The sequence below is a fragment of the Anticarsia gemmatalis genome, chromosome 2, assembly GCF_050436995.1.
Source record: "Anticarsia gemmatalis isolate Benzon Research Colony breed Stoneville strain chromosome 2, ilAntGemm2 primary, whole genome shotgun sequence".
NCBI lineage: Eukaryota > Metazoa > Arthropoda > Insecta > Lepidoptera > Erebidae > Anticarsia > Anticarsia gemmatalis.
Genome location: NC_134746.1, coordinates 5439161 through 5458528, shown reverse-complemented (window position 1 = coordinate 5458528; position 19368 = coordinate 5439161). Strand labels below are relative to the sequence as shown.

Here is a 19368-nt window from a genome sequence, read left to right as displayed (position 1 = left end):
AAAACTATTTTCGAACATTGCGTGAAATGTGCACTTTTATTGTAAACAAACGAATATAAATTAGAATATACAACACATTTTTGTCATTTAAGGGTAACCATGATAACATTACGATATGGATAACAAAAAAATAGCTTTTTTTGCTATCCACAGACTCTCACAGGCACCCAAATATCACATATAAACAGATTCAAAATTTATAACTATTTAATGATGGCTTTTCATGTCCATGTAGGTTTGATTATTATAAAATGTTGTCCTTGACAACTCTTCTTTAAAATAGTCGATGGTTCGCTGCAAACCATCTTGTAATGAAACCTGAAAAGAGAAGAGAATTTTACTTTTTACTGAATTAACTTAGAAATTTGCATATACATATCAAATTAGTTATGTAAGGATGCTGCTTGTTCGTGATGGTCACAATGGGACTGGCATATCTATATATAGATAAAAGTCCCTAAATTTAATGTAACTAGAATAAAAAAAAAAAAAAACTTGGAAATTAAAATGATGGCAACAGGATGAAGAATTTAATTTCAACTGGCAACACAAACAAATTATAAGGACCAGTTGATAAATATTTCGCCTTTTCTCTAAGATATACTACATAAATGTCAGATAACTTATCGACCAAATAAAGTGCCAGGAATTGTATGAAAACAACTGCTAATATTCCATCAGATAAGTTATCTGATAGATTTTAAGAAGTGATGAAACCGAGTCTTTTTATAGGATTTTAATAGAAGTTATCGTGAAGACCTTTTCCTCAACATTGCGCCGGAAATACGAATAAGCCAACTTTGCTAAGAAATACCGACGTTATCGCAACCAAATTAATAGCAGGAAATGTACCGGTATCGTTACTACCGTTGTACGATAACACGTTACAAGATAAACACAGGTAATATGATAAGTTATTATAGTACAACTGTCGAATGATGTCGTTAGACCAACCTCCTTTTTATGACAAGTGCTGAAGTCAAAATATGTACGGCATTTCATGGTTAGTGTTGAGAACTGGGAAATAATGAGATGAAGCTATAGGTTTTATATAGCACTATCCCTTTCACACCATGAAACTTAAATCGCTTTAGCCTTTTGAAATATGGTTTATGTATGTTTGTATTTCCATGCATAAAATGTATACATATAAGAGTAAAATCAGTGTTTGTCGCAGTTTCAGCCGTAATTGAGTGTACTTTTCGATCGTAATCACAAAAAAATATCGTTCAACAAAATAAAAGTGTCAATGGATATAAAAAAACGATGGCCGATAATGATAATAAATGAATAACATCCTTTAAATAAGCTTTCCGGATTAAATACTCAATATCTTGCATTCCGCGTACAAAAAGCAATATAAAGTACATTGACGTATACATAGTTGATTGATCTATTAGGTCGGGGAAAAAGACTTTTCGCATTATAGTATCATGTATGAACTAGTAATAAAATCTTTTCTCTACACAAAAAGGCTCGATATTTGGGTACCTCACGAGCTCACTGAAAGAAATCTAATGAGCCATGTACTCATTTGTGATTCTTGAAGCCAAAGAGATTTTATTACAAGTTCATACATACTATAATGCGAAAAGACTTTTTCCCCGACCTAATATATTATTATGTCGATATATTTGGTAGAACAGTACCTACCCACAGATGGCGCTACTATCGCCTAAAGTCAGATGATCTCATTTTCACTAGCACTTTTTAAATCTGACAATAACAAGCTACTGTAATGTTTGTTCTAGATGCGTGTAGGCATATGGGTGGTTAGTTACTTACTTTAGGTTTCCAGTGCAGGTGCTCTTCAGCGATTGTGATGTCAGGTCGGCGACGCTGCGGGTCGTCCTCCACGGCCGCGCCCGTCGCCACCGTGCTGCGACACCCCGGGACTAGATTCTTTATTATCATCGCGAATTCTGGAAAACAAAAGCAATTTTGGGATCTTATAATGTTATTTTGAGGTTATTATATACACTGGAAGAATGGTCGGAAAATTTCTCATTGCGCGCTGACTCGGATGAACCAGGCAAATCTCGGATGGAAAGGGCTACTAAAGATTTTGAACAAACCTAATTAATTTAATATGATAAGTATGTCGATTCTTTAGCATCATCTCATCTTATCTTTAGTAAAGGCAGTGCGGTAACGGCGTTACTATACAAGCATAAAGTTAGAGACCAAAGATGTTAACGTTTTGCTAGCATTGATTTTTGAGACACAACATGCACCGGCGATACGTCGAGATAGGTATGTATTTTTACCTTCTATAGTATGTTCTACAGGGTTGCCAAGGTTGACAGGTAGCGTGTAGGACGAAGCCATCAACCCCAGCAGACCGTCGACGAGGTCCGATACGTAACAGAATGAGCGTGTCTGCTTTCCATTGCCGTACACCTGAAAAAATATGCTAAGTATGAAATTCGATGAAGGACAAGCAAGTAGTGTTCGTAAGTCCCTTCCTCAGTCTCTAACATCATTTGGTGAGCGTAAAATTAATTTCTGAATATAATACTAATGTAGCTAAAGCGTAAGTTGCGTTAAGATGAGTTGAGGGTTCTTATATAAAAACAAGTAGGTAAATAACGACTTCTTATAAACATACAAATTAACGAAAAATGAAAGTAGTTCATCTTACTTAGTAATCATTACGGGTTGAGTATTATACTTTTCAACAATAAATAAAATATAATAATTCATCATTCATTTTAACTTCATAGCAATCATAGGCTTCCTTAGTCTTAGTATATGAAATACGTTTGGTATATCATATACCTTCCATCCATGGCATTGAGCGCAATAAAATCAGTATAATCGCAATGCAGTCCATTAGTGGAAGGCGTGCGTTAATTAACCTCTGTGGCAACTAGCGTTGATACGTCGTGCGATATTAAGACGCCAGCTTCCTACAATTAGCTCGTTTAGTTAATGGAGTTTGTATTACTTTGTTACATCATAATCGTTTGTTATAATAACTCGGCTGTCCAAAACCAAACCCTAGCAAGTGCATCTGACCTAATTATACAGGAGAAGACCTGAAAGATTTTCTATTGCCATTTGGATTAGAATTACTTTTTTATTCCTGTCTTGTTTCCTAATGAATAATTATAAATTGTTTTACTTTGTGGAATAGTAAAATTTAACATAAGTGCATTTAGACAATTTTTATGTGCCTTACAAATGACCATTTTAGATACTTTAAAATATGTATGATGTTTAACCAATAGCAAAAACCTAGTAACATCTCTACCTAGGTTTTTCAATTGGTTTCTATAAACGTCCGCTTGGAACCATCCCCGTGTAAATCTCGATCCCTGGGAAACTCCGGGATAAAAAGTAGCTTATATATTATGTTATTCTGGGTCTTCAACTACCTACATACCAAATTTCATCGTAATCGGATCAGTAGTATTTCTGTGAAAGAGTAACAAACATACATACATACAAAAATACTCACAAACTTTCGCATTTATATTTATTAGTCGGAAATGTCCGTTATACCTGGTTTCGCTGTAGCATTAACCATTGAGGCTGCACACGCGACAGAAACTTAAAAAATCAAGTAACTTCTCCCGTTTTCTCAACATTTCCTTTCACTGCTCTACTCCTACTGATTATAGCGCGATGAATAGTATATTTTGACGTGCCCAGGAGTATAAAGTATAACTGTAGCAAGTTTCGTTAAAATCCGTCCAGTAGTTTTTGTTTCTATCTATACTATAATATTTACTATCTATACTAATATTATACAGCTGAAGAGTTTGTTGTCTGTATGTTTGAACGTGCTAATCTCAGGAACTACTGTCCGATTTGACAAATTCTTTCAGTGTTAGATAGCCCATATATCCAGAAAGGTTATAGGCTATATATCATTACGCAACGACCAATAGGCGCAGAGTACCAGTCAAAAATGTTACAAAAACGGGGAAAATCATGACCCATTCTCTCTTATGTGACGCAAGCGAAGTTGCACGGGTCAGCTATAAAGAATATGCAGACAGATAGACCGACAGACAGACAAACAGACAGACAAACAAATATTTTGTATTGTATTTAAGAATAAAATAAACAACATTATTTACATTCGCAGCGGTCCGCATGGTGACTTACTATTTTTTTGCTTTTACTATTGCTATATACCTCAGTAGTTTTTTAAACAAAGTACGGGACGTTTCCAAGATTAAAAACCTAGTAAAATACCAATGGAGAATGTTACTAGGTATGCCAAATCGCTTGAAATTTTGACTCAGTAAAGCCTGTACATGTACATGCAAACTAGTTTTTGTTTCAGTCAAAAATACCAAGTAGTTTTGATTTTACAAGCATTCAAAGTTTCAAAAAATATCGAGTCCCGCTAACAGCGTGACGTCATAGTACACCATGCCGCGCGGACCGCGTCCCGCTTAATATCAAGTCTCCAGCCGTAGATGTAATAGCATATGCAGTATTTTGTTGTGTTTTCGTCTGCTTATTACATTTAAAGTGTAATAATAGTAAATATTATTAAAAAAGACTATGTGAGCCAGACTTAGCGTAATGTACAATGACGTCACACCGACTCGTGCGGTTACAACTTGTTTTACTTATAAATCGGAAACTAATTGACGTATCAAAGTAATTCTTTCACTAGTATTTTTTATTTTTAACAGAGAATATGGAGAGCTAATAATCCAAATTTGTTAACATTCTCCATTCCAAATTCAAAAGCCTAGTAAGTTCAATTCGCAAATACAAAAACCTAGCATGTATAGTACTTGATAGGATTTTGAACTTGAAAAAATTACTTACTAGCTTTTTGATTTTGTAACCTCCGAGTACGAATGGCACTTGCTAGGTTTAAGCATGTTCATAACTTTGATTCTATATAAGATAGAAATACAGGTGTTTTTGGAAAAGACGCAGCAAAAAATTTTAGAAATATTGGTTAAAGAAAAGGTGTTTGAGTAAAAATGTCCCTTGCTAGGTTTTGGTTTTGGACAGCCGAACTGTATGTCTGTGATCATCACGCGTTATAAAATCTTACGATTGTAGATTTAACTTCTGCTTTTGCGAGTTAAAAACAAAGTTTCTGGTAAAGTCTATAGTTTAGATAGAGCCCTACTCCTTGTGTTTTTGTTACGTATAAAGCCTTGTAAAATATTAAGATAATAATTTCCTCATTTTGTAGTCTCTCGAAAGATCCAACCAAATTTCGGGGAGGTGGTTTCCTCATAACTTAGAAAACTTGATCATTGAGCAGAAATCGAGGCAATAAAAGCTTTAGTCTATAAGCTGCTAGGTAAAGAATTCCATGCTTCGTTAATGGCTACACAAGGTGACCACTAAGGTGATCAGAACATATTTAAGCAATGATCAAAAGGTAATAAATTAATCTTACAGTGATAGTTAAATTCTGTATAGCTTGCATGATGAAGTTGGAGACCACGCGTCCGTCGGAGACGTGCATGCGCGGCCCGTACGTGTTGAATATCCGCGCCACTCGGACGGACACCTTCTCTTGTTTAGCGTACGAATACGCTAGCGTCTCCGCCACTCGCTTGCCTTCGTCGTAACATGCACGTGGACCTGGAAATATTTATACGGTTTTTAATAGCTTTTTTTCTGAGTATAACTCGGTCTCTGTTGGCGTAGTATCAAGGCCTACAGTTGAATTGTATGTGGGTTTAATATAATTTTCTCATTATATACTTGCGTTAGGAAAATGAATTTATGATTATTTTTTATATGCAGTGCAGAGCAAAATAGTAGAATCAGATCTGAATCCTTTTCATTGTCCTAAAAAGGGAGCCCTCTTGGCCGAAGTCCAAGCATTTAATCATCTAATAGGCCACGGCACTTTTCCATAGTCCCCAAATTCGCATTGTCAGTCAGTCAGTCAGAAGAAACGAATAAAGGGATATTAACAAAGATTTTATACTAATAAAGCAAGAAAGATGTAATGTAACTTGCATCTATTTCAGTGTTAATTCTGTATTGTCACGACTGTTTCAAATGCACTTGAAATGGCGTCTTAGTACAAAGTAAGTATGCCACCGCTAATATGAAAACTCATTTGTTACACTTATTTAACGGTTGCTTGCATTTATCTTAATATTTCTTTGTAAATGTAACATTTTACATTTTTACATTTTTTTTGTTGTTTTGTAACATTTCTTTGTTAAACTTTATTGGGTGATATAATCGCTAAGCGATTAAACCCATAAAAAAAAAAAGTTTGTACTATCGGTATAACTAAGTACTATTTACGTTAGTAAAATCTAATTGTTTTGAAAATGTGTAACAAAATTTTTTTTTCTTTGTTTACTTATTAAACAGATGCAAATGTCAAACAGTAGTAAAATAAAACAATAGAATATTATCTACAACTGGTACGTTCTCTATGGAAATTAATATCTATTATGTTTAATGTATGCAAACAAGTCGACTCATTTTCTATTTTATGAAAGGTCGAAGCAGCAGACAACCGAGTTTGTGAAGTCACGATAATGACCAGAAATACGAGTAAATGTTAACGATTGAGGCCCGTTTTGTTTTTATTATATGGAAATCTGTACTAATAAAGAGAATAAATCTGAAGAGTTTGTCTGACTCACTAATCACAGGTATATAAACATATTTTTGTGTAAGAATGATAGCATGATTACATGAAGAAGTCTCCTTATGATATGCAACATTTTCTTATTTAAAGGAGAGAAGTAATAATCAGAAGCGAGTGAGAAAGTTTGGGGCACAGTAGGTAAACCAAAGACTCCGTACTTTCAAAGATAAGAAGTCGAAATCTTTTACAGCTCAAAACCTACATGGCGAGACTCAATGCTCTAAACTCAGAACAAATGTTGAGAGCCAAATATATTATGTACCTACGTACAACGAATATTACCAATTGTGAATCCAGGGATCCAGAGACTGTGTTAATTCTTCCATTCCCACGGGAATAAAGTCTAATATCTCTACAATTAATACTTATTTACCAACCTATAGGATTAACGTGTCCCCAATATGATTCAGGTTGTGGGTGCACCATTGGATCGCCATATACTTCTGACGTACTTGCAATTAGTATCTTAGCGCCTACGCGACGTGCTAAACCTGAAATATAATTAACATGTTACAGTAATTGGTACAGTATTTTTATTACTACAAGAATATTTAACAAAGTTATAGTAAATAATTTGTTAAATATTCTTGTCTTTGTTATCACGAATAATGTTTCCTTTCGTCTCAACAATGGCGTAAGCCATCTCCGGGCTGATCAGTGTCAATTAAATAAGGGGCCGAATTCGATGGCAGAGAATTACCATCGTCATCATCACGTTAAAATCTTAGTGCAAAATTCTACTTCTAAGTTAGGCACCAAAATCGTACAGCAAAAGACACTTTAAATTACAATTTGATGTTTACGACCTGGTTGTAGATATGATTTTTTTCTGCATGAAGACATTTAATTCCCATCATATTGTTACAATGAAAATCCACAAAGTTAGTAGTATATGATTAAAAGGTACTTTACTTACCTAACATATTAATAGTTCCTAATGTATTAGTCTTAATTGTCTTAACAGGATTTTGCATATAATGTGGTGGACTCGCAGGACTAGCTAAGTGATAAATTTCATCTGCCTAAAAACACACAAAAATATATCAATAATTTATTAAAAGCAGCCAAATTAAACCCAAACTAATATTATAAATGAGAAAACATAACTAACTTCGTAACCCTTCTACTGCTAAACAGCTAAACAGATTTTGATGCAATTTTGCATAGTGATAGCACAAAACCCAGGATCAAACTTAGGGTACTTTATTTTTCGAAAAGGGCACGAGCAAGTGGGACCACGCAGGATAATAAGTAAATAATCAAATTTACCTCTACATAAAGTGGGTTAACTATGTCATGATGTATCATTTCAAAGTTCCGGTGTCCGAACCAGTGTTCGACGTTTCGCTTGCGGCCAGTGAAGAAGTTGTCCACAACAATGACTTCATGGCCTTGTGTCATAAGTACATCGACCAGATGCGAACCTACAAACCCAGCGCCACCTGTCACCTGAAAAGTAAGTACTTTTTAAGTTTTACACTGATTAAAAACTATGAAATAGATATAATTTACTTCATACCGAAAAGAGTAAGGCTGTTTTGTATGCCTCAGGTCTTAATTTTGTATGGAGATAATTAAAAGGCAGTTTGTAAGAATCATACCAAGTGGCATTCTTTGGTCTCTGCCTACCCCTATGGGAAAAAGGCGTGATATTATATATGTACGTATAACTAACAGCTATCTGGGATTCGCAAGCTGGGATCAATACAAGCTACTTTTTCTCTCAAAACTTAACCCCTGAGCATAAAAAAAATAGAATGAATTAATGAAACTTTATGATAAGCAAGAGTCAATTTGTCCAAAATAAAACTTGTCCAACTTTATACTAAAGTATGATAGGCCACTGTACTATCAATTAAAATTCATTGATCAAAATTGTATAACAACATTTCAATTCAAATGTGTCATTTAAGAAAATGTCACACATAACTATTACTCAGCATAATTTAGTTTTTTATCTTCAATAAAATTATTATTTAAAATACAGAAAAACTATTACTAAAAACTATAGTTATTGATTATGTATCTGTGTAGTTTTTCTAGCTTGTTGTTTTTTGTTGAGGCTTGACCTTCTAATGTTTCCATTATGTAATCTTGAACTTAACAGTTTGATTTTATTGGGAATCAATTATTTTATTTGCTTCTTCACTTCAGTATAATGCTATTATACCTCTCTTATAGACAGTAAGTCACACTTCATCTCCATGGGGTTTAGTAGGTAGGTCCCTCTAAAAGGACTCAAGAACACAACTAGCTTATTTTGCCTAATGTAAATGAATTACGTTGGCATATCAAGTTACAAAATGGAATTCAAACATGAACAAAATTGTATTATTTGCAAAGCTTTTTTTATTTGGCTTTTCTACCAACTTACATTCAGCTTCTTGTGGCAAGACATATTCACAATATTTTTATTGAAATGACTCTGGACTCGACTCAATGCCTAACCCTTCCCTTTCTGGGAGGTGACCGTTGCCCAGCAGTGGGACATTAATGGGTAAAATTTATTTTAGTTATTAATACTTATAGTAGTCAATATTAAAATCTTGTGAGTTTGAGTAATTGTGACCTATAAAAATGTACAAACAAAAATAAACCTTTATCTCATCTAAGGAGCAGTCATGTTGAGTGCTACTTATTTAGTGATTACTTCACTCACACCTGATAAACCATGAGGCAATACTTTGTTATCATACAACAGATATCATTTTAAATACACATTGTTACCAAAGAGTAAAGACTACTAAGTTGTACTGATTTTATGAATATTGCTAATGTTCTACTACAGTTTTTGAAAGGTGCTATGAGTCAAGACATTAGAAATTTAAGAAAATAACTTGAGTTCAATATGGTAATGAAATTGTTTGAAATTAATCATATTCCCTAATTCCTATATATTCCGTCTACTTGTCATATTTAAAGCACATCTAAAGAAAAGTACATCATGTCCTAAATCACTTTAAGTAATTAATAGTTATGAATGTTATATAACTCACCAATATCCTCTTCCTTTCTTTATATCCCAAAAACTTAACATCAGGATACTTCTGTGGCACTCTTCCTTCTAGAATGGCTATTTTCTTCTCTAACTGTTCTATTCTTGTCTTTGCTTCAAGCAACTCTCGCTTTGTGTTCTCCTCTTTACTTAATGACTCTATTTGTTTCTCCATATCTTCTATATTTATATATTTCTCCTTCTTTGTCAATTGATTAAAATCTCTATAATTTACTTCCTGGACATCATCCACTCTTTGGTGCAATCCATTCCCTCTGTTATCTTTTGAAAGAATTAAGAACAATAGAAGCACTGAAATAACATTCAAGTGTTTATTTATTTGTATTAACAATAAATTACCAAGAGAATAAATCGTATACGATTTTATTAACATACACCTTGATATTTAAAATTAAATTTCATAATAGTTTACAGAGCGCTACGTTATATCGCTTCAGTATGGTTTGTTACAACTATCGACAAGCAATAACACGACTGTAGTAATGTACTAAATCCTAAGTACTCAAGTGTTTACACATAAGCCCCGGTGAGAACGTAAACCAACTTGTTTAGGAAAACAATACAAATATGCGGCAAGCATTTGTGTAAACTAAAATCCAGCTTGTACTTACATAAACAGAATATGCCCAAGACTGTTAGTGTCTTTCTGAATTTCAGAGATTGTCTTATCATTTCTGAGTTTGCTGTAATTATTTTACTGCTCACATTTCTAATTTTAAATACAATTTATGTTGTACGTGGTGTTAGCGAAAAATTGAAATAGTAAATTAATGTCATATCCCTCTTGACAGCGTCACTTCCAGCTGACTGTCAAAATGTTTTTTTTAAGAAACATTCACAGATTGTTTTTGAAGCTCAGTCTTTTGAGATAAAAGTAACAACGACGTTTTCTCCTTTTTTGTGCCCAGTCGAGTTCTCAGAGGTGTCAGATATAAGCAATAGCAAATTATGTGCTTTTTATCGGCATAGATATTTGTTTTAACGTGGTATTGATAAATTGTTTATTACACAAACGACTCACACAGAGTATTTTTGGTTTCCAGCCTTTTTGTTATTATCAGTGTTATTACTTACTTCTTGTCATTTTAACTTTAATCAAATGATCTGTCGAGTTCAGTATTTTTATTATTATGTTAGTTCTAAGCTTTATACTATTAAGAATATGAATCGTTTATGTGTTTTTTATTTTGTAAGAGTTCAACATATTCTAAAACAAACAAATCTTCTATTCAGCACAGGAGTAACAAATATCCAATCCGAATCACTGTTTTGCCGCCCTCTAGTGATTGCCCATCGTGGAGCTTCGGGATATGTCCCCGAACATACTCTCGGTTCTTATGCCCTCGCAATATTGATGGGCACCGACTACATTGAGCCTGATCTTGTTTTAACCAGCGACCATCAAGTGATAGCACGACATGACAATGAATTAGGATTAACCACTGATATTGCCCTTCACCCTGAATTTGCTTCACGTCGAACAACAAAAACTGTTGATGGAGCCAAAGTAAATGGCTGGTTTACAGAAGATTTCACCCTCCCCGAGTTAAAAACGTTGCGAGCTATCGAGTCTCTCCCTGAAATACGACCAGGGAATGCAAGACTTGATCACATTTTTCAAATACCTACGCTTCAAGAGATAATAGATTTGACAAAAGGTTTAGAAATAATTCACGGAAGGAAAATCGGATTGTATCCTGAGATCAAACACAGTTTATATTTCCGCACACTGGGATTTCCAATAGAGCAACTTGTTGTAGATATTTTGCATAAAAATGGTTACGAGGGATCCGAAGCGCCGGCGTGTATTCAGAGTTTTGAGATAGATGCCTTGAAGGAACTGAAGAATATTACCCAGATCCGACTCATGCAGCTGTACGATCATCCGTCGTTACAGCCGTTCGATCAATATCAGAAAGGTGCTGATCTTACTTATGGGGATATGGCAGCTCCTGATAAATTAAGTGAGGTTGCGAAATATGCTTATGCGGTGGGTCCTGATAAAAGCTATATTATTCCCCGTGACCAGAGCAACAGACTTGGTAGGATGACGAATTTTGTGAATGACGCGCATGAAGTAGGCTTAAAAGTGTATGCTTATACGTTTCGAGCTGAAAATCACTTTCTGTCAGCAGAATACATCAGCGGCGACCGTCAGCCGACCACCTTTGGTAATTTCTCCGCGTACTTACAAGTGTATTACGCCACTGGAATAGATGGAATATTTTGTGACCATCCCGATGTTCCTGTTCGCCTAAGAAATACCTGTTCAAAGTATCCTCAGTTGTGATTGTAAGCTATTGCTGTAATGTTACAGTTAATACAATGATATTAATGAAATTCTACATACCTACTTATTATTTAGTAGGTAGGTACCTATGCGGTGGCTAGTTTTCTAGTGGCGGATATAAGTATAAAAAATATATACTTTAAATACACATCATGATCTTTTGCCGGTCGTGTGTGTTATGTACCTACCCGAATTCGCCTGTGTATACGAATACACGCAATAATTTTATTTTAAAAATAATACGAATAATTATGAACAGTTTTTTTAATGATTATATTTACAGGAAAATAACCATGTGGCTATTGTTAAAATTGTACTTAGTCTTTGTACCATTATTTAAATCTAAAACAATACATATCCTTACAAAATAATATTATTATCTATAGTCTATATTATTCTAATAGTTGGAGACATGTCTCTTCAATCTCTTCGTGGTTCGCCACGCCGAGAACATTATTATAAAAATACGCTTATTTTAAAGAAATTAACCTAACACTCTACTGACTCTAGTAAGTATCAGTCTACGTTGAGCAGCGGCCTCGAAGACGAGCAGGCACGTCAGGTTGATCACTGAAGAGGCCGTCGATCCCAGCGTCGAAATAAGCCTGTATCTCAAGAGTTAAGTTGCCTATACTACTCGGTAACCCATCCTCACTCATGGCCTCTGCTGGTAAGAAGTTATTTTCAGCACGGAAGGTGTACGGATGTACCTTTAATCCTGCCGCATGAGCATCATCCACAAAACTGGTAGCGTTGCCTAGTCTGTTATTTTCGTCACGTGGTATGATGAAGCTTTTATCCGGACCCACTGCGTAGGCGTAAACAGCTACAGCAGACAGTCCCTCCGGCGTCGCCATGTCACCGTACGTAAGGTTGGTGCCTTGATCAATTTGATCGAATGGCTGCATTGACCTATCGCTCTCATACAATTGCAATAGTCGCAAATCAGTCATATTTTTCAGTTCTTTCAAGTTGTTCACCTCAAAGGATTGAATATAGATAGGTGCATGACGTCCTTCGTATCCATTTTTGTGTAGTATATCGACTAAGGCCTGTTCCACCGGTAATCCAAGTTTACGGAAATAAGTGCTGTGCTTGATCTCAGGATAGATACCAATTACTCTCTTCTGACTGGTTTCAAGGCCCTTTGCCAAGTCAATGATCTCTTGGAATGTAGGAATGAAGAATATGCCATTTAGTCTTGCATTTCCCGGTCTGATGTCTGGAATACGTTCGATCGCACGTAAAGTTTTGAGTTCAGCAAGGGTAAAATCTTCGGTGAACCAGCCGGTTAATTCATTACCGTCAATTGTTTTAGTTTGACGTCTTGATGCGAATTCAGGTCGGCTTGCGACGTCTGTTGTTAATCCCAGTTCGTTGTCATGGCGTGCTACAAGTTGGTGATCACTGGTCATCACTAGATCTGGTTCGATGTAGTCGGCTCCCATAACGACAGCGAGAGAGTAGGAACCGAGGGTGTGTTCTGGAACATATCCGCTGGCACCTCGGTGTCCTATCACTAGCGGCTGACAGAACTCTGAATCAGGTTCGTGTCTGGTAGTTTCTGCTGTTGGTATTGAATTTGAATCAGCTGGTATAGCCGACGTCAAGGCCATAACACTGAGGAAAATCACCCATGTTCTTGAATCTTTCTTCATTTTACTGTAACACGTTATGATTATATTAAATACGCTAGACTACTGACAAATAAAATAAAATGTTTATTGTATATAAAGGTACAAGTAACTTCCGCACAAAGGTACAAGTAACTATGAAAAACAACTGTTGTAAACTGTGAGATTTTCCTTATCACTGCGACACAGATAACACTAAGATATCTGTATGATTTTTCTTAATATTGGTTCAAATATTACATAATTATTATTATTATTTAACTTACTTTATAAGGACAATTATAAATGAGTCACAAGAAAACACTTGTTAAACGGAATGCAATTTAAAAATATAGGCAGTATTTTTAACTTTTTAAATTAACACAGATATAAATACTTACATTTGTACGATGCAAAGTCCGTGGTGTTAAAATTACAATATACACAGATACAGAGATCGGGTGACGAGTGGCGATTGTAGACGAAGTACAGACGATTGGTAAAGCGCTACACGCACTGGACCATAAGACGAATAGGCCATGACCGCTTAGGAAGGAACCAGGAACCAGGAAAAGTCATGGAACGTGCTGCATGTTTTTTCTAATACTGAACCAATAGCACGATAATAACGCGAGCTAATTGCCGACTGAGATTTTAAATAGTTTTGTAATGCTTTATGTAATTAAATTTTGGCTGTGGAGTTATGAGGTAAAATACCTGTCTTAAGTGTACAGTGGGCAGCATCTTCGTTCTTGCGTCATTAAAAATGATCTATTGATTTTTTTGTTTTCAAGTCTTACAATGCAGCTCTCCAAATTTAAATTAAGTAGATATACGAACATAATAATATTATATTGGGGATTACAGTTTTGGTGTCTAATGATTTAATTATATTTTTCCTTTATTTTAAATATTTATATTATAATAAGCGGTGGCCAGAGAATAATATTAGATGTGGTAATTTTTTTTTAACATCGCAAAATGCGTGGTGCAGAAATTCGTGTAGTACAGATACTTGCATTGTGAGTGTACACAACAAACCAGTAGCGGACAAGGACGAGTCTTTTGTTCGAATATTATGCTCTGTTTACAGAAAATAAACCTCGTTTAACTTGAAATACAAAGCACAAGTTACTTGTTACTTGATTGATAAATCATATAGAATAATATAAATACGTCTAATATAGTATAATACTTCCCATAGGTTTATCTATTTGTCTAGGAAATTGTGTTTCGTAGGTAAGCGAACGGGGAAGGAAAAGCGAAGGACCTCTTTGTTTATACAATCATTAGGTGCTGTTTACGATAGATAAAGAGTAGGTATGTATTATGTGTTTATTTATTATAGCTATGATTTTTACATGGTACCTAATTATTTTACACATAAGTTGTTTCAATGATTTTTGTTAAAAAATAGGAGTTGAAACTTACATTTGTAAATTATTTCTTACCTCTATTAGAACGAAGAAACGGCAATGATTTTTGTTTTCCCTTTAGATAACAATCAAAAAAGTAAGTTGCCTGCGCATCCGCTGCATTACTAAACTTTGAAAATACGTTAGTTCTTAGCTGACCTCATAGATGGCGCTGTCAGGAGCATCGAAAAATATTTGCTCTATCAGGGTCTGTAGAGATTATTCTTCATTATTTTCAGACTAAAGTTGAAATCGTAAATCATATTTGAAAAGTAATAAGAATACTTATTAAAGTGCATGGAAATTGTACGTAACTGTACATGCACTTGAGATAAAGTTAATTCAGATATCAGTTCAAGTCAGGGATAGTGTGGCCAAGTAGAATAAATTATAGAGACCTGACTATGTGAATAGTAATTGATGAATGTCTTGTGAGATACAGAATGCTATTCGCGACTACAGATATAAGTCATCATTTATTTAAACTCGCATACTTGCTCTAATGTATACTGCTTATTTCTTAATTCTCAATATATTCATTACTGCTATGAGACCTGTTAACCACTCTAACTAGGCTCAAAGGAAAGTTAGTGTAATGCGTAGTAGGATAGCTACCTACTTATAAGTGATTTATCAAAGGCTTCGGATGTTGCCATCTATACTGTACCTACACCACGTAGCTTTCATAAGTTTTGTATGGGTGCGACCAGGGGCGTCTTATGATTGCAACCCATAGCGACTGGGCACAGACGCGTTTCGTAAGCATGTCCTAAGAAATCTAGAGAACTGGTGTTCGTAGTACAAGTATCTGAACTGTCAATCACTAGCGGGAAGCGGGAGACGTAACGCCGCGATATTGACGAAACGTATCAGTAAAGGCCAAACAACACGTGCTTATAAGGTTATCAATACGCTCGGATGTTTACCCCAATATACATTTCTTTTATCTTTCTCGATCACAAAAAAGTTATCAATATTTTTTTATAAATGAGTTAAATTCAAAGCTGAGTCTTTCAAGCCGCTCCAAAAATCATCGGCTGTCGCTCCAACTGTGGTACTATATTTATGTGTTTAGCAGGCCTGAAATAAATTTACTTCCTTCCAAGAAAGGTCTTACCATAGCGAAAGCCGAGGCTAAAAAGCTGCAATATTTTGTATTGCAATATTTGGTTGTTTTAGATAATAATCATCAAACTAGATTATCAACAAAGATCTACTTCTCATAGATCAAGTTCTATTTTTCTAAGCCTGAGAATTCTTATCCTAAAGAGCTGTTGTCTGTAGCGGAAGAATCTACTGTGAGGACTGAAAATAACGCAAATTACTTACACTAATTCATTAAGTGTATATAATAATATCATATTGGCATGCTCTCGATCAAGGCATGTTTTGATTGTTTTACTGGGAGAACCACAAAACATTTGGTATCTGCTGTTACAAATAAGTCTTTGGATGATATAATAGTACTAGCAAAATAAGCATCAGTAATAGGACCTAGGGCGCAATGTGCAAACGCTGGAATTTAGGAAATCACGTTGCGTGGACGATTATTTTTACACAATTAGTCCGATCCTTGAACGCATAGAATTGGTGAATACAATATATTTTTAGCATGTTTGTTGTACTGTGGCTTAGATTAAAATAAGATATCATTTATAGGGGGCATTATATAATTTATTGCTTTATAACAAGCGTTAATTCTGGGTAATATATTATTATAAATATGCGGACTAGAATACGTTGCTGCCAAGGTCATTTGACATACATGATTTGAAATATCGATTAGAATAAATACAGATAGCTAAAATTTTGCTAATTTACATTGTATTGAATGTAAAAAAAAATATTTTGTAGTTATGCATACGATTTCTGTATCAAGCTCAAGTGACTTGAAAAATCGTATATTATATAAAATACAGCAGAGAACATACTTGAACAAATTATGTGTACTCGTTTCAAATCAGTCATTCAAGAACTATACAGCAAAATAATTAAGGCCAAGAAGTATTTTCAAGTACACAATATACTAGAATTACGTTTTATATTATGTAACTGTAATAATATCTCTCGGTTTTTACATAAAATACTATTTTACTAACTATTCAACACTTAATGATCTAATAAAATATTTATGTACAGCAGTAGAATAAAACCTAACTTATTAATAATTACAGTTGCTCCTCACTCGTGCCATATCGTCCGGTTGATCGGCGAAGAGGCCATCTATTCCGGTAGCGAGGAAAGTCCTTATTTCACCTTCACCATCACCAATACCAGCCATAGACGTGTCGTTGCTCTGATACTCAGCTGGTAAGAATACATTTTCTGATCGGAACGTATATGGGTGTACTTTCAAACCAGCCGCGTGGGCATTACGCACAAACTCAGTCGGCTCGCCTAGTGTGTTGTCAGCGTTACGAGGAATTATATACGTCTTCTCAGGTCCAACAGCATATGCATAAGTTGCTATTTCCCGTAATCCTTCCGCAGAGGCCATTTGAGCGTAAGTGAGGCCTGTACCAAGTTGGTTCTGGTCAAACGGCTGGTTAGCTCCAAGTAATTGGATCAGTCGAATACCGGTCAATGTTTTTAATTCTTTCAAGTTGCTCACTTCAAAAGACTGAATGTAAATAGGGGCTTCAGGTCCACGGTATCCATTGTTATGTAACAAATCCACTAGAGGCTTCTCCATCGCCAGACCTAAGCGCTGGAAATGAGTGCCGTGTTTGATCTCAGGATAGATGCCGATGGGTCGATGTAAACTGACCTCTAGTCCCTTGGCTAGGTCAATTATTTCTTGCATAGTCGGCACTTCAAGAGACGTGTCCATTCTAGTATTACCTGGTCTTATAAGTGGAATCCGTTCAATAGCACGTAGCGTCTTAATCTCAGCGAGAGTGAAGTCTTCAGTGAACCATCCAGATATTTCTCTTCCATCGACGGATTGCGTGCGGTATCGTGAGGCGAATTCTGGATGTTGGGCTACGTCTGTTGTGAGACCTAGTTCGTTGTCATGTCTGGCGATGATGTGACCATCTTTAGTCATAACGACGTCAGGTTCTAAGTAGTCCGAGCCCATTGTAGCAGCAAGAGCGTAAGCGCCGAGTGTATGTTCCGGTACATAACCACTAGCTCCACGGTGCGCTATTATCAAAGGCTGGCAGAAGTCTCTGTCGTAGTCAATCGGGTCACTTTTGTTGTTGACGAGGACTAGCGCAATAACAGCACTGAGTCCTCCCACAGCGATCAATCCGATCAATATTCCTATACCTATTCGGCCGTTCATTGTGGCTTGGTCTGAAAAGAAATAATATTTATAAAATTTACTACTGTTTTTATTTAGACGCTAAATTGAGAAAATGACGGGCCATTGTTTGGAACAGATGCCTATGAATGTTATCAGTCCACAATTCTAGTTGAGAAGTATATAACAAGACGGAAAGAAAAGCAATAAGATAATATGTACTCACGAATAAGTAGTGTTCTAGTGAACGACTGTTTACGGTGACAAACTAATAACAACACTAATAAAGTACTGTTCCACCTTGTGATTACAGCGAGAAATTAATACTCTAAGATAGTGAATGATAAGACTTAACTTTTATATTTTATTCATAAGCTGGATGTGACTATAGAAACCTGTCGATGAAAGGAGGGGCCGAAGAGGTGTGGTGATAATCACAAAGCTGTGAAGTCCCGTAGAAGATTAGTTCTAAATATGTACGAACTTTATAGAGTACTGTTAAAGATATGAAGTTTGCAAGAATACTGATTTTAGTGACGCGACGCTACAAAATAGTCTAGAGTTTTAATTATAATTATGTGTTGTTTACCGACTGTAAATATACTGAGTGTCGACAACCTAAAGTAATTAAACATCAACATTATTTTGTGTAATTTATAGCACTCTGTGTTTGTATTGTTTACAATGTCAATGTCTACTACCTGTCTGATAAGCTACCTAGATATTTTAAGATTTTGTTGCCATTTTTTAAATTGAAATAGAAAGAAGGATATTATTAGGAGTACTTATGACGAAGGTTGTAGTGGTATACTTACGTAGGTAGAGAGCTACTTTATTTGTTTAAACCTAAGACAATGTTTCTTCAAATATGTAGGTTTATAACTTTTAGATAAATTTAAAGTATAACTAAAAGAATTGCAGGATGACAGCTAACAGTTTGTTTAAGTCTACATACATTTCCTATACATAAATTTATTAACGCTTCTTAAGCATAAGTACAGCGATTATACAAAAGTAAAGAAGATTGCTTAGTGTTTGTTTGTAGAAGGATATCGTTGTTCCTATTATTGCAAAATAAAAACTTTTAATAAAAACAAACGCATCCCTCGGGGGCGCACCAGCTCCGCGTGTTGACACTGAGATTTTACTCATAGGGTTGGTACTTTTGCCAACATCACACCGAAAAAAA

General features: G+C 35.3%; 4 protein-coding genes across 7 annotated transcripts; 1 reads left to right on the top strand and 3 right to left on the bottom strand.

The window, feature by feature from the left end:
• Window positions 1–7: 7 nt before the first annotated feature.
• Window positions 8–10410, bottom strand: Uxs (UDP-xylose synthase). Of its 3 annotated transcripts, none has more exons than XM_076126258.1 (9): window positions 10229–10410; window positions 9598–9908; window positions 7871–8050; window positions 7518–7623; window positions 6979–7092; window positions 5381–5568; window positions 2268–2400; window positions 1786–1922; window positions 8–318 (listed from the first exon to the last, which is right to left on the bottom strand). In XM_076126258.1, the coding sequence occupies exons 1-9, from the start codon at window positions 10287–10289 to the stop codon at window positions 208–210; spliced, it is 1341 nt and encodes a 446-aa protein (XP_075982373.1). In that variant the 5' UTR covers window positions 10290–10410; the 3' UTR covers window positions 8–207. The 3 variants fall into 3 exon arrangements, with proteins under 3 accessions (XP_075982373.1, XP_075982381.1, XP_075982392.1); XM_076126266.1 differs by having other exon boundaries at window positions 9598–9878; XM_076126277.1 differs by lacking the exon at window positions 10229–10410 and adding an exon at window positions 9995–10102.
• A 205-nt stretch (window positions 10411–10615) lies between these two features.
• LOC142986258 (glycerophosphodiester phosphodiesterase, periplasmic-like) lies at window positions 10616–11907 on the top strand. Its single transcript, XM_076134660.1, has one exon. The coding sequence runs from the start codon at window positions 10717–10719 to the stop codon at window positions 11905–11907; it is 1191 nt and encodes a 396-aa protein (XP_075990775.1). The 5' UTR covers window positions 10616–10716.
• Window positions 11908–12168: 261 nt separating this feature from the next.
• LOC142980707 (uncharacterized) lies at window positions 12169–14161 on the bottom strand. Its single transcript, XM_076126248.1, has 2 exons — window positions 13922–14161; window positions 12169–13569 (listed from the first exon to the last, which is right to left on the bottom strand). Exon 2 carries the CDS (start codon window positions 13563–13565, stop codon window positions 12429–12431), a length of 1137 nt encoding a protein of 378 aa, XP_075982363.1. The 5' UTR covers window positions 13566–13569; window positions 13922–14161; the 3' UTR covers window positions 12169–12428.
• A 2426-nt stretch (window positions 14162–16587) lies between these two features.
• On the bottom strand, window positions 16588–18855 carry LOC142980694 (uncharacterized). Of its 2 annotated transcripts, none has more exons than XM_076126227.1 (2): window positions 18769–18855; window positions 16588–18232 (listed from the first exon to the last, which is right to left on the bottom strand). In XM_076126227.1, the coding sequence occupies exons 1-2, from the start codon at window positions 18818–18820 to the stop codon at window positions 17097–17099; spliced, it is 1188 nt and encodes a 395-aa protein (XP_075982342.1). In that variant the 5' UTR covers window positions 18821–18855; the 3' UTR covers window positions 16588–17096. The 2 variants fall into 2 exon arrangements, with proteins under 2 accessions (XP_075982342.1, XP_075982350.1); XM_076126235.1 differs by lacking the exon at window positions 18769–18855 and adding an exon at window positions 18406–18583.
• Window positions 18856–19368: the final 513 nt, after the last annotated feature.